The sequence below is a fragment of the Ranitomeya imitator genome, chromosome 2 (assembly GCF_032444005.1).
Source record: "Ranitomeya imitator isolate aRanImi1 chromosome 2, aRanImi1.pri, whole genome shotgun sequence".
NCBI classification, from domain to species: domain Eukaryota; kingdom Metazoa; phylum Chordata; class Amphibia; order Anura; family Dendrobatidae; genus Ranitomeya; species Ranitomeya imitator.
The window spans coordinates 630,172,108-630,187,234 of NC_091283.1; the positions used below are offsets into that span (position 1 = coordinate 630,172,108).

The 15,127-nt window shown below is 48.4% G+C and overlaps 1 protein-coding gene across 1 annotated transcript in view; it reads left to right on the forward strand.

Moving 5' to 3' along the window:
* The window catches only part of LOC138665259 (gastrula zinc finger protein XlCGF26.1-like), a 45,463-nt gene extending 31,076 nt beyond the window's left edge, over positions 1-14,387 (forward strand). Inside the window, exons 5-7 of the mRNA XM_069752575.1 lie at positions 852-949; positions 1,043-1,148; positions 12,814-14,387. Coding sequence (XP_069608676.1) covers positions 852-949; positions 1,043-1,148; positions 12,814-13,925 — 1,316 coding nt within the window. The 3' untranslated portion in view covers positions 13,926-14,387. The remainder of the gene's footprint in view (positions 1-851; positions 950-1,042; positions 1,149-12,813) is intronic.
* Positions 14,388-15,127: the final 740 nt, after the last annotated feature.

Sequence of the window (15,127 nt, forward strand, 5' to 3'; positions counted from 1 at the left end):
ATATCTGTGCCATTGCTGCTGCTGCAATAATAAAAAAAAAAAATGCCATACTCTCCTCTCTTGCTTGCAGCTCCCGGCGTCTCGTCCCAGCGTCTCTCTGCACTGACTGATCAGGCAGAGGGCGGCGCGCACACTATATGCGTCATCGCGCCCTCTGACCTGAATAGTCAGTGCAAGAGGACGAGAAGACAGAGCTGCGCCCGGCGTGTGGAACGCGGACAGGTGAATATAAAATACTTACCTAGTCCCGGCGCTCCTGACGCTGCCCTTGCCTGTCACACTGTCTCCGGGTGCCGCAGCTCTTCCTGTCAGCGGTCACTGGCACCGCTCAGAGGAATGAATATGCGGCTCCACCCCTATGGGAGTGGAGTCCATATTCATTTCTCTAATGAGCGGTCCCACGTGACCGCTGAAGAGGGGGAGAGCTGCAGCACCCAGAGACAGTGTGACAGGCAGGGGCAGCGTCAGGATCGCCGGGACTAGGTGAGTATGCCTCGGCGCCCTCTCCCCCTCACCCGCCGACCCTGCCGCCCACTGTGACTCGAGTATAAGCCAAGAGGGGCACTTTCAGCCCAAAAATTTGGGCTGAAAATCTCGGCTTATACTCGAGTATATACGGTAATTTCTAGCTATTTTATGACCACCGGCCACTTTGACGTTGAATGTGTAGCAAATCAAAGAACCTATAAAGTATAATCTGTGCTCATTTTTATTAAACCCAAATGCAAAAATTAATTCCAACAACCCCTTTTAGTTGATTGTAAATGAGAGAATAGTTTTGTTGGTGTCCTCCTAACTTTACCTCTTATTGTATTCTGTCATTGTGTTTTTTTTGTTTGTTTTTTTTTCAGATCAATTCGATAAAAGAAATTCTTCAGAGAGATGTCCGAGTCCATTGTATTACCAGAGTTATGTGCAAGAAGATCCCACTAACACTGCAGATCAGCAGGTACATAGCATTATCACATGTAATATTTGCGCCACATAACGTAGTTTGTAAGGATGTTCATCACTCTTATTTTATCCATTTCTGCTCTGTTAGGATGAACAACTCGGTGATGTTAATGCTACAGCAGAAGAAAATGAGACGAATTGGACTGATAATCATTATTGTGCAAAGGCGGACATTTCTACAAATGTCAGTGCAGGTATGTAATCGCTAGTAAACATTGTGTGTACTGTGCCATGGCAATTATTGTTGACATTCTCTGTCCTACAGCAAACCAAAAATGAAAACTATAAATTTGACCTCGAATTTTTACCATACTGAAAAGGCCACATCTGTCTTAGCTAGTGACAATTTAACCCCTTAGTGACGGAGCCAAATTTTTGAAATCTGACCAGTGTCACTTTCTGTGGTAATAACTCTGCAACACTTCAACAAATCCCAGTGATTTTGAGATTGTTTTTTCGTGACACACTATACTTTATGATAATGGTAAATTTAGGTCAATATGTTTTGTGTTTATTTATAAAAAATATCAAAAATTTGAGAAAAATGTTAAAAAATTTGCAATTTTCAAACTTTGAATGATTATCCCTTTAATCCAGATAGTCATACCACAGCAAACCATTAATAAATAACATTTCCCACTTGTCGGCTTTACATCAGCACTATTTGTAAAACGTTATTTTATTTTGTTAGAATTTTAGGAGGTTAAAAAATGTAGCAGCAATTTTTCATTTTTTCAAGGAAATTTAAAACATTTATTTTTTTTAGGGAGCTTTCCAGGTTTGAAGTGACTTTAGGGGTCTCGTATAGTGGGAAACCCTCAAACGTGATACCATTTTAAAAACAGCACCCCCTGACATATTGAAAATTGCTGTCAGGTAGTTTATTAACCCTTCAGGTGCTTTACAGGAATTGATGCAAAGTGGCATGACGGGAATGAAAATGTTTATATTTACCACCTAAATGTCGGTAACTTCAGAACAGGTTACAACAGCTGTCAGAATCTAAAGCCTCTATTTGGTCGTGAATTGCCATCCCAAACATCAGGACCACACAATCATGATTTGAGGGCACTAATTGGGATAAAGAGGGAGCCCCCACACTGTTAACCATTTATAATGATGTAGTCACTATTGACAGCAGCATCTAAGGGGTTAAAAAGATATGGACGGTGCAAACACTGATCGTGGCTGCTACAGCAAGTTGTCAGCTATAGTGTACAGTCGACAGCTGCTGGATTGTCACCTGTATGGGGGATGCTAGTCTCTTATATCGCAAGTCAGTTAAGACGTATTGGCGGTCATTAAGGGGTTAAGGTACAATGGTCTCCATATTACCCTGGGGGGGGGGTAGGAAGGGGCTAACAGTGGCTTCCACACTGCCATTTTAGTCCTGCTATTAGACCAAAGGTTGGGTCTAATAACAGGACTGTTAGCGTTATGATAATGTGGTATATGGGCTCCAGAGGCGGACGTACCATTTTCTTCATCGCCTCTCATTGGGGGACACAGGAACCATGGGGTGTATGCTGCTGCCACTAGGAGGCTGACACTATGCAAACAAAAAAGTTAGCTCCTCCTCTGCAGTGTACACCCCACCGACTGGCATTATACTCTTCAGTTTAGCTTAGTGTCAGTAGGAGGTGGACACGGGTCTTTCATTAGACCCTTATCTACCTCAATGTGCGTAGTTACTTTTCAGGTTTTTCCGGAGGGATACAGGGTGAACAGTCACACCTGTACTCCCACAATGCGGACTATGAGTACGGTGTGTACTGCCACCCCGTATGCTCATAGATCCTTCTGCAGGACCAAGAGCCTAGCACACCAGCGTGCTTAGAAGTCCGGTCCTGCATCCATCCCCTAGCCACTCGCCCACCAGAGCCTGTCGGTTGCGGAGACGACGTCCATCAGCTCCCTGGACGTCTGATACCTTCCAGGTTAGTACCGGCGTGGGATGTTTAAGGTGAGTATTTTCCCTAACTGTCTCCCAACTCAGATCCTCAAAGGAGGTGCCTTATTTAAGGGGTTTCAGGTGCAGGTCACCTTACCTGCTGGGCAGAGGTAAGGGGTCTTTTCCCAAGCTTGGTCCCATCTTTTAGCCGCCGCACTGCTTCCGTGGCTGCGGCCGCCTTGCCCCTGTTCCCGGCGCGGCTGCCTTACTGATTACCGTGCCGCTTCTAAAACCGTGCCCGCGCTGTTCCGGCCGCTCTCAGCGGCCTCCTTGCCACCAGCGCGGCCTTCTCTAGCCGCCGCACCGCCTGCGGCTACCCTGCTCCGGCCGCTGTAAGCGGTGTTGTGATAGGCAATTCAGTATCACAATGGAGATAGCGGTCAGAGCACATACAGTGATCTGACAATAACCCAAAATAATAGAACGAGCTCTGAGACGTGGGAACTCTGCAGACCGCAATCCCTAATCCTCTCCAAACAACACTAGAGGCAGCCGTGGATTGCGCCTAACTCTGCCTATGCAACTCGGCACAGCCTGAGAAACTAACTAGCCTGAAGATAGAAAATAAGCCTACCTTGCCTCAGAGAAATACCCCAAAGGAAAAGGCAGCCCCCCACATATAATGACTGTGAGTTAAGATGAAAAGACAAACGTAGGGATGAAATAGATTCAGCAAAGTGAGGCCCGACTTTCTTAACAGAGCGAGGATAGGAAAGATAACTTTGCGGTCTACACAAAACCCTAAAGAAAACCACGCAAAGGGAGCCAAAAGACCCTCCGTACCGAACTAACGGCACGGAGGTACACCCTTTGCGTCCCAGAGCTTCCAGCAAAACAATTAGACAAGCTGGACAGAAAAAATAGCAAACAAATAGCAAAGAAGAACTTAGCTATGCAGAGCAGCAGGCCACAGGAATGATCCAGGGAAAAACAAGTCCAACACTGGAACATTGACAGGAAGCATGGATCAAAGCATTAGGTGGAGTTAAGTAGAGAAGCACCTAACGACCTCACCAGATCACCTGAGGGAGGAAACTCAGAAGCCGCAGTACCACTTTCCTCCACAAACGGAAGCTCCCAGAGAGAATCAGCCGAAGTACCACTTGTGACCACAGGAGGGAGCTCTGCCACAGAATTCACAACAAAGCGGCCGTTCATTATTTTCTTCAGTGCGGTGGCTCTGCCAAGCTGCCGCATCGCTGCGGGTCCCTGCAGCTGCGCTCCCCCGGCCGCTGTAAGCGGCTGTTCAGCCTGTCTTCAGCACGGCGGCTTGTGTTGTGAATTCTGTGGCCAAGCTCCCTCCTGTGGTCAAGAGTGGTACTTCGGCTGGTTCTGTCTATGAGCTTCCTTTGGTGGATGAGTGGTACTGCGGCTTCTGAGTTTACTTCCTCAGGTGATGAGGTTAAGTCGTTAGGTGCTGCTCTATTTAACTCCACCTGGTGCTTTGATCCTGGCCTCCAGTCAATGTTCTAGTATTGGTCTTGCTTCCTCCTGGATCGTTCCTGTGGCCTGCATAAGCGAAGTTCTGCGTGTTACTTTTGTTTCCTATATTTTCTGTCCAGCTTGCTATATTGGTTTTTCTTGCTTGCTGGAAGCTCTGAGACGCAGAGGGAGCACCTCCGTACCGTTAGTCGGTGCGGAGGGTCTTTTTGCCCCTCTGCGTGGTTGTTTGTAGGTTTTTGTGTTGACCGCAAAGCTATCTTTCCTATCCTCGGTCTATTCAGTAAGTCGGGCCTCACTTTGCTAAATCTATTTCATCTCTGTGTTTGTATTTCATCTTTACTCAGTCATTATATGTGGGGGGCTGCCTTTTCCTTTGGGGAATTTCTCTGAGGCAAGGTAGGCTTATTTTTCTATCTTCAGGGCTAGTTAGTTTCTCAGGCTGTGCCGAGTTGCATAGGGAGCGTTAGGCGCAATCCACGGCTGCCTCTAGTGTGGTGTGATAGGATTAGGGATTGCGGTCAGCAGAGTTCCCACGTCTCAGAGCTCGTCCTACGTTTTTGGTAATTGTCAGGTCATTGTGTGCTCTGAACTTCAAGGTCCATTGTGGTTCTGAATTACCTGTTCATAACAGGCTTGCCAGGCCACACCGCTTTGGGTCTGCCGCTGTATGCGGCTGCTCAGCTGCCGCACCGCTTCCTCCCTCCGACGCCGCGGCCTTCTCCGGCACCTATCTCTAATCTAGGCCCCGGCAGAAGCCGGACTCCGCCCCTTTTCCACTTTCATCGGGCGGGCTTTTCTCCCGCCCGACAATCTCACTGTGGCAGGGGCACAAGTTCCGCCTTTTCTCCGCCCACCGGCGCCATCTTGGTACTCCTGAACACGAGTTCCCCTCTACAGACACCTGTCGCCACATTTAAGCGGTCACATCCGCAGTTCGGCACAGTCCTTCCACTGTTCCAGATTGCGGCAGGAGCCCATACCTCTCTTGCCTAAGGGACTACTTCTCGCCGGAGGTCCATCCCATCAAGCCGGACAGCTTCCTACGGATTCCGTTTTTTGTCTGCCGTGAGTAGCTCTGCACTGCAGACTGACACCCCCCTCTGCCCCACTGTCCCCTAACCCGCTGGCATTTCTTCAGGGACCTCTCAAAATGTCTAACTCTAAAGGAGGCTGCTCTCCTCCCCCTACTTCTTCATCTTCATCTTCTGCTTTAGTCAAGTACTTAGAATGTTCGTCCTGTAACAGCAAACTTCCCTCAGGTCAGCCCTCTCCGCTATGTCAGGCCTGCAGCAACTCGATTCTTCCCACCGCCCAGGATCACCCGGCCGGTCCGCCCGAGAGTGATACCCCCATCCCAGGCTGGGCCTCCTCTGTCACAATCAGCGGCCGATTTTAACACAGGTGTCTGAAACCCTGGTGTCCGTGCTGGATTGATTACCCCTGCAGGCCTCCGCAGTGGCCAGCGGGTCGCAGGAGCCGCCGCCCGAGCCCTCCTTGATAAGCCACAAAAGGTCCAGACAGGAACGTCGGTCTGAGTCCTCTTCTCACTCCATCTCGCCTCACGGCCCTCCTCTGCGGTCGGCGTCCCCCTCCCCGAACCCGATCCTCCTCCCCTGAGTCAGGCGAGGCATTCTCTGATGCGCCCTCGGAGGATATTTCAGAGCTGGATTCTAACCAAATCGCCACCATGAGGGATATTGTCCAGAATCTCATTGGAGCTATAAACCAAACCTGTGGCATCAAGGATCCCTCTACGGAACCCGCAGATCAGGCAGTTTCGTTTAGACGGGCCAAACCACCTTCCAAGTTTTTTGCTCCGCATCCTGAATTTGAGGAAATCTTGTCCAGAGAGAGAGAGAGAGAGAGAGAACCCGACCAGACGTTTTCAGAGGGGAAACCGCCTGGGTGTGTTATATCCCTTTTCTCCAGAACTTACCGCCAATTGGACTGTCTCTCCCTCGGTGGATCCCCCTGTTTCCAGGCTGTCCACCAACACTGTGCTTCCACTGTCCGGCGCAGAATCTCTGAAGTATTCTAACGATAGTTATAGAATCCTTTGCGAAGTCAGCCTTTGAAGCGGCTGCAGCGGCTCTATGCCCAGCTTTTGCTTCCACTTGGGTCTCAAAATCCATTTCCAAATGGGCCAAAGATCTCCGTCGAGGTATCCTGGACGGGGCGCCTCCCGTGCAACTAGCGAGCTTGCCAACCAGATTTCCCACGCTGGTGAATACTTGGTCTCCGCCTCCCTGGATGCTGCGTCTTGTGCGGCTTAGGCTTCCAGCAATGCTGTTGCCATCCGCTGGACTGTTTGGCTCAAGGCCTGGCAGACGGACTTATCTTCCAAAAAGTCCCTTACCCGTCTGCCCTTCCAGGGCTCTCGTCTCTTTGGTTCCCAGCTGGACCAAATCATTAAGGACGCCACCGGGGGTACAAGTTCTCTTCTCCCCCAAGGCTAAGCCTCGTCGCCCTCCTCCTAGACGGCAATTTCGGTCCTTTCGGCCTTTTCGTCTCTTCGCGGCATCAAACTCCTTTTCCCAGCAGCAACAGAGGCCACAGGCACGTCAAGAGAAGATGGCGGTGTTCTTTAGGCCAGGGGTGTCAAACTGCATTCCTCGAGGGCCTCAAACCATGCGTGTTTTTAAGATTTCCTTAGCATTGTACAAGGTGCTGGAATCATTCTCTGCAGGTGATTAAATTATCACCTGTGCAATGCAAGGAAATCCTGAAAACATGACCTGTTTGCAGCCCTCTAGGAATGCAGTTTGACACCCCTGCTTTAGGGCCACTCCTTCCTGGCGTCCTTGCTACTCTCACCTCCCAGGTTGGGCGGCCGTCTTCTCTTTTTCAGGGACGTCTGGATTTCCGCAGTAGAGGACGCATGGGTCAGGGAAGTTGTATCCTCGGGATACAAGATAGAGTTCGTTTCACGACCCCCGGATCGTTTCTTCGTATCCCGTCCTTCAAGAGATTCCGCTCCAGTTCCGGGTTTCTTCGCAGCCATCGCTTCTCTTCTCAAAGCCGGGGTAATCGTTCTCATCCCAGAAAAAGAACGGTTCACGGGTTTCTACTCGAACCTTTTTGGGGTACCGAAAAAGACGGCAAGGTTCGCCCCATTCTGGACCTCAAATTGCTGAACAGGAGAGTTCGTCTGAGACACTTCAGGATGGAATCCCTTCGTTAAGTAATTGCTTCCATGGAGGCTCAGGAATTTCTGTGCTCCATAGACATCCAGGATGCCTACCTCCATGTCCCGATATTTCCCGGACATCACAGATTCCTGCGCTTTGCGGTGCTCCGGGAACATTTTCAGTTCGTCGCCTTGCCGTTCGGTCTCGCAACCACTCCAAGGGTGTTCAAGAAGATCATGGCGGTGCTGATGGCCATCTTGAGTCAGAGGCCTGGTCCTATTTCCATACCTCGACGACATCCTCAAGGCTCTGTCCTTTTCTCAGGCTCACGAAAGTCTGTCCATCGTCCTCGACACCTTAGCCTGTTTCGGGTGGCTGGTCAACCGGAAGAAGTCCTGCCTTATTCTTTCTCAGCGCATCATCTTTCTGGGTATGCTCTTCAACACTCGTCAGACCAGAGTCTTCGTTCCCAAAGACAAGAGATCCACTCTTTGTCGGGACATAGGCTTGCTCCAGGGTCCTCTGCCTTTCTCCCTCTGATCGACCATTAGGGTTCTGGGGAGGATGGTAGCAACATTGGAAGCGATTCCCTTCGCCCAATTTCATTCGCGACCCCTTCAGCAAGCCATTCTGTCTCCTTGGGACAGGTCTGCCTTCTCCCTGGATCGTCCGATCCGACTCTCTTCTCGGGTCCAACGGTCTCTCAACTGGTGGCTGATGTCACCTCTCATCTCCCAAGGCAGGTCCTTCCTTCCAGTTCACTGGCAGGTGGTGACGACGGACGCCAGCCTCCTCGGCTGGGGTGTGGTTTTTCGCCACCTGACGGTTCAGGGCCGATGGTCGATGCAAGAGTCATCTCTGCCAATCAATGTCCTCGAGATTCGGGCCATCTTTCTGTCCCTCCGCCACTGGGAAAGGATTCTCGGGGGCCTGCCAATCCGGATCCAGATGGACAACGCCACGGCTGTGGCATATGTCAACCATCAGCGGGGGACCCGGAGCTCCTTGGCCCTTGCCGAGGTATCCAAGATCCTCCTTTGGGCAGAGGCAACGGTTCTGGTGATATCTGCGATGCATATCCCCGGCATGGACAACTGGGCCGCTGACATCCTTAGCCGCGAGGGCCTCGCGGCAGGGGAATGGTCCTTCCATCCGGAGGTCTTCCATCAGATTTGTCTTTGATGGGGGACTCCGGACGTGGATCTTACGGCGTCTCGACTGAACAGGAAGGTTCCGCAGTTCGTCTCCAGGTCTCGCGATCCTCTTGCAGTGGGCGTCGACGCTCTGGCCATTCCTTGGTCACAGTTCGTGCTGCCCTACCTGTTCCCACCCCTTCCATTACTTCCCAAACTGTTGAAAAAGATCAAAGTGGAAGGGGTGCTGGTCATTCTGATCGCCCCGGATTGGCCCAGGAGAGCTTGGTTCGTGGAGCTTGTCAATCTTCTCACGGACGCTCCCTGGTGCCTTCCAGACAGGCCCGATCTGCTGTCTCGGGGTCCGATCTGCCACCCGAATTTTCGGTCGCTCAGTTTAACGGCGTGACCGTTGAGACCGCTGTTCTAAGTGTCCGGCCTTTCCGACCGGGTGATTCACACAATGATTCAGGCTCGGAAGCCTTCGTCTTCCAGGATCTACTACCGTACCTGGAAGGCTTACTTCCGTTGGTGCGAGTCCAACCGCGTTCCATCTATGTCCTTTTCCCTGCCTTCTATTTTGGCCTTCCTTCAGGCAGGACTGGATTCGGGCCTGGCTCTTGGCTCCCTGAAGGGCCAGGTCTCTGTGCTTTCCATCCTCTTTCAGAAGACTTTAGCTTCTCGGCCACAGGTTAAGACCTTCCTTCAAGGAGTAGCCCACGCTGTCCCGCCGTGCAGGGCCCCTGTGGATGCATGGGATTTAAACCTGGTACTGGACGTTCTGAGGGTTTCCCCCTTTTGAGCCTCTTAGGCCAGATAGAACTGATAGAGGAATCTCCCTTTCTTGTGGCCATCACGTCTATTCGCCGCGTTTCCGAGTTGGCGGCCCTATCTTGCCGCCCTCCGTTCTTGGTCATTCACCAGGACAAGGTGGTCTTCTGGCCTCCACCTTCTTCCTAAGGTGGTTTCCACCTTCCACCTCAACGAGGACATCGTTCTACCTTCCTTTTGTCCATCTCCGACTCATCCTCTGGAGCGATCGTTGAACAAGCTGGACCTCGTCAGGGCAGTGAGGATCTACCTGTATATAGAACGTCCACTTTCCGGAAGACTGATTCTTTTTTGTCATTCCTGATGGCACGCACAGAGGCCAACCGGCTTCTAAGGCGACTATTGCTCGCTGGATCAGAATGGCAATTTTGGAGGCTTACCGGGTCAAAAACAGAGTGCCCCCTCCTGGGATTAAGGATCACTCTACCCGGGCAGTCGGCGCCTTCTGGGCGGTACACCACAGGGCTTCCGCCCTACAGCTTTGCAAAGCGGCAACGTGGTCTTCCATCCACACGTTCGCCAAATTTTACAAGATCCATACCTACGCTTCGGCGGACGCCAGCCTAGGCAGAAGGATCTTGCAGGTGGCAGTGGTGAGTCCTCTGACCTGATGGAAGTCTGTTTTTCCCGCCCGTGGGACTGCTTTGGGACGTCCCATGGTTCCTGTGTCCCCCAATGAGGTGATAGAGAAAACAGGATTTTTGGTTGCTTACCGTAAAATCTGTCTCTTGGAGCCTCCATTGGGGGACATCGCTCCCTCCCAATTTTTCTGTTTTATGTTCTATAACTGTTCTCACGTTTACAGTTCTCAAGTTTGTGTTTATGGTTTTCAACCTTGTTCATTATCTCCTACTGCTTTCTCACTTACTGAGTATAATGCCAGTCGGTGGGGTGTACACTGCAGAGGAGGAGCTATCTTTTTTATTTGCATAGTGTCAGCCTCCTAGTGGCAGCAGCATACACCCCATGGTTCCTGTGTCCCCCAATGGAGGCTCCAAGAAACAGATTTTACGGTAAGCAACAAAAAATCCTGTCGTTGCAGCCACAAAGGGGTCCAAGAGATGGGGACACCAACTTCTACTTCTAAAGCGGATGAAATTGTGTATGATAAAATAAATGGACTGCTAAGGGCCCATGTTGTTTTTTTTACAGTGGCTTTCTTTAATCTGTATCCCCCTAATAGGCATAAATGCTGTTTTCCCCTTCACAACACTTGATATACCTATATGTCATTGGTCGAGAACCAACTATTCCACCATGACTTGTAGGTACGTTATGGCGATCATGCGCTGCAAAGGAGCTGTGCCTGCGTGATCACAGCTGGGTGCTCGGTTTGGGTGATGGCCAAGTTCCAGCATTTAACACCGCCAGGAGTGATTCCTGCACCGCCCCCATCTGTTTAACCCCCTAAATGCCTATATTGATCACAACATTTAGGAGGCTTGCAGAAGTATGGTAGAGTGAGCCTCTTCCCATCGGCGTATTGCGAGGGCCCAATTGTCATGCCAGCCTAATTTACAGGTGTGTGTGTTTCTCCAGAAGCACAAGCTTGGCGTAATGTACTGAACACTATAATGGCAGCTTTGCAATTTTCACTCAGCAACATTTACGACTCTTGGTTCTGGAAAACACCTGTAGAGTGAAATAGTCACTACACCTGTAGATAAATATAATTTCCAAAATGGGGTCACTTGAGTGGGGATTCTGCTCTTTTAACACTTAGGGCTCTGTATATGGAGTCTGCAAACGTCTAAGAAAATTTGTTCTTCAAGAGTTAAGTGATGTTCTTTCCCTCTCTAGTCTCGCCATGTGGCTGGCTAAGTACACTGCTCAAAAAAATAAAGGGATCACTTAAACCACACAACTCCAAGTAAATCAAACTTCTGTGAAATCAAACTGTCCACTTAGGAAGCAACACTGTTTGACAATCAATTTCACATGCTGTTATGCAAATGGAATAGACAACAGATGGAAAATATTGGCAATTATCAAGACTTAAGACACACTCAAGGAGTGGTTCTGCAGGTGGGGACCACAGACCACATCTCGGTACCAATGCTTTCTGGCTGATTTGGTCACTTTTGAATGTTGGTTGTGCTTTCACACTCGGGATAGCATTAGGCGGACTCTACAACCCACACAAGTGGCTCAGGTAGTGCAGCTCATGCAGGATGGCACATCAATGCGAGCTGTGGCAAGAAGGTTTGCTGTGTCTGTCAGCGTAGTGTCCAGAAGCTGGAGGCGCTACCAGGAGACAGATCAGTACACCAGGATACGTGGAGGGGGCCGTAGAAGGGCAACAACCCAGCAGCAGGACCGCTAGCTCAGCCTTTGTGCAAGGAGGAGCATTGCCAGAGCCCTGCAAAATGACCTCCAGCAGGCCACAAATGTGCTTATGTCTGCACGAACGGTTAGAAACCGACTCCATGAGGATGGTCTGAGTGCCCGACGTCCACAGATGGGGGTTGTGCTCACAGCCCAACACCGTGCAGGACGCTTTGCATTTGCCACAGAACACCAGGATTGGCAAATTTGCAACCGGCGCCCTGTGCTCATCACAGATGAAAGCAGGTTCACACTGAGCACATGTGACAGTCTGGAGACGCCATGGGTAGCATTTCTTTGGAGGGCTGCACAGCCCTCCATGTGCTCGCCAGAGGTAGCCTGACTGCCATTAGGTACCGAGATGAGATCTTTAGACCCCCTGTGAGCCCATACGCTGGTGCGGTTGGCCCTGGATTCCCCCTAGTGAAGGACAATGCCATACCTCATGTGGCTGTAGTGTGTCAGCAGTTCCTGCAAGATGAAGACATTGAAGCTATGGTCTGGCCAGCCTGTTCCTCAGACCTGAATACGATTGAACACACCTGGGACATCATGTCTCACACATCCACCAACGTTGCATTGCACCTGTCCAGGAGTTGACGGATGCTTTAGTCCAGGTGTGGGAGGAGATCCCTCAGGAGGCCATCCGCCGCCTCATCAGGAGCATGCCTAGGCGTTGTAGGGCGGTCATACAGGCACGTGGAGGCCACACACACTGAGCATAATTTTCTTGTATTGAGGCATTTCCACTGAATTTGGGTCAGCCTATAACTTCATTTTGTACTTTGATTTTGAGCATCATTCCAACTCTAGACCTCCGTGGGATATTAGTTGTGATTGATCATTTTTAGGTTTTATTGTTCTCAACACATTCCACTATGTAATGAATAAAGATTTACAACTGGAAAATTTCATTCAATGATGTATATATATTATAATTTTTTTTTTTTTTGAGGTTCTCTTTAAAATGAATGTTGTTGAACTCTTGTATTGATTATGTCATAAAGACTTTAACGCTTATGAACTGTTTTTATTGTTCTCCCAGCAGATGGAACCATGATAAGTACTAGTTCAGAGGAACATCTCTTTTCTTCTCCAAGCTTTGAAACACAAGATTACACACTTAAAAAAACATGTAGTTCAGATTGCTCCCCGGTATGTCACAGTATAGAAAAATCCTCTGATCTTCCCCTTCCCACAGAATCTTCTCATAACCCACATTCAGTTGATAAAAGCTTTAATATTTTCACGTGTCATAAATGTGGGAATTATTTTTCTGCCATTGATCAATTTCATGACAATCAGCAAATCCACTTGGAAGAGAAGCCATATACATGTTCTTCATGTAAAAAATGTTTTTCAACTAAAGCAACTTTTCTAAACCACCAACAAACCTATACAAGTGTAGATGCTTTTAAATGCTCAGAATGTGGAAGATGTTTTAGTCAGAAGTCCCTACTTAGTAGACATTACAGAAGTCACACAGGGTTAAAATCATTTCCTTGTTTGGAATGTGGAAAATGTTTTACCCAGAAATCTCATCTAAGCAATCACCAGAGACTTCATACGGGAAAGAACATTTTTACTTGTCCAGAATGCAATAAACCCTGTACATTGAGATCACAGCTTGAGAAACACTTGCGAATCCACACAGGGGAGAAGCCATTTTTGTGCATAGAATGTGGGAGAGGATTTAGTCAGAAGTCTGTACTCATTAACCATCAAAGACGCCACACTGGAGAGAAGCCATTCTCTTGTCCAGAATGTGGAAAGTGTTTTAGCAGGAAATCGAGTCTTTTTGAACATCAAGTTATTCATAAAGGAGATAGGCCTTTCTCATGTTCTGTTTGTGGGAACAGCTTTAAACATAAATCTACTCTCATTAATCACCAAAGGAGTCACACGGGAAAGAAGCCATTTGTGTGTTCTGAATGTGGGAAGTGTTTTACACGAAAATCAAGTCTTTCAGAACATTGGACAGTTCACACTGGGGAAAAGCAATTCTCATGTCCACTGTGTGGTAAACTGTTTGCAAAGAGATCAATGTTCCTCAAACATCAGGAAACTCATTTAGGTGAGCACCCACTGTCATGTTCTGACTGTGGGAAATGTTTTACACAACTGTCAGAACTTATTCTACATCAAGAAAATCACATATGACAACCGCAACAGATGGCATTATAGCGTTACTTGAAAATTAGTCATGGATTCCCTGAAATGCTAATTATGATATTTTCTTAACAACAAGAAACCGTGCAATTTCATGCAGGTACAGGCCCCCTATATAGGTCTACAGTCGATGGATGGAGATGATTGCTCTTCTATAAAAACTGGCACAGTATAGATATATCATCCTTCCATCCTATCTAATCCTAGAAGTCTTCAAGATCTTGGACTTTATACTTTAAAATTTGGCAGAAGATATTTGTCTAAGATTACGAAAACATCTGCTTGGTTTCCAGCAGCAGTGCCTCTCCTGTCCATGGACAGATTTTGCTTCTCTGTTTAAATGGGGTTGATCTTGTTTGTAACATCTCATAGACAATGGAAATGCTTTTTGTAAACAGAATATCTTAGTTATCGAAGAGAGCCCTTTTAATGTTATAAAATGTTTTAAAGACAGCTTTGTCCTAATTCGAGAGCAGAGTTCTTTAGAAGGCTAATTGACATTGAATGTAGCAGTGGTATGCATATGCAGATACTGGTCCATTCTAACAGGCCATTTTAGAGCTGATATAGCCTGTGGATTGGTTATAAAGGGGTTGTGCCATCTCGGTAAGTTGAGTCTGATAACATGGTACTCTAGAAGTTGGTTCTGTGGTGGAGTGCAGCGTCCAGTACTTAACTAATTAGACATATTCCCAGTTTAGGACACGATTAAGTTCATTTTACTCTACTATATATCAAGCAATGAGTACCAATAAAACCTTCCCTTTACTAAATGATCGGAAGCACAGCCATGCTCATGAACACACACACATAATGTGTAGAAGTAGGAATGCTAAAATGAAATGGTGCAAATATATACATCACCACAACGGTGCAAGTAAAAAAAAAACCAAAACATAAGGGTCTCACCCATATCCTTAGTAGCGGATGTAGCCCATAGAAGAACGTGCTGGAGGAAGGAGAGAAGGTAATCAGTTGAACTTAATATCCCCTGTCGTGCCCCATGCATAGACTCCTGCCCATGAGTGGTCCTACTGTAAATGACCCCCAAAGTCCCCCTGCATTTCAGCGTCTATGTATAGGCTTCATCTGGGGAATCTGAAGTTTAAGGATGGGTGTGGGTGGGAGAATTAACATTATAAATACTGGAGGCACATGTATAAGTACCAGGGCCAAGGGGGGGGGGGTCCCAA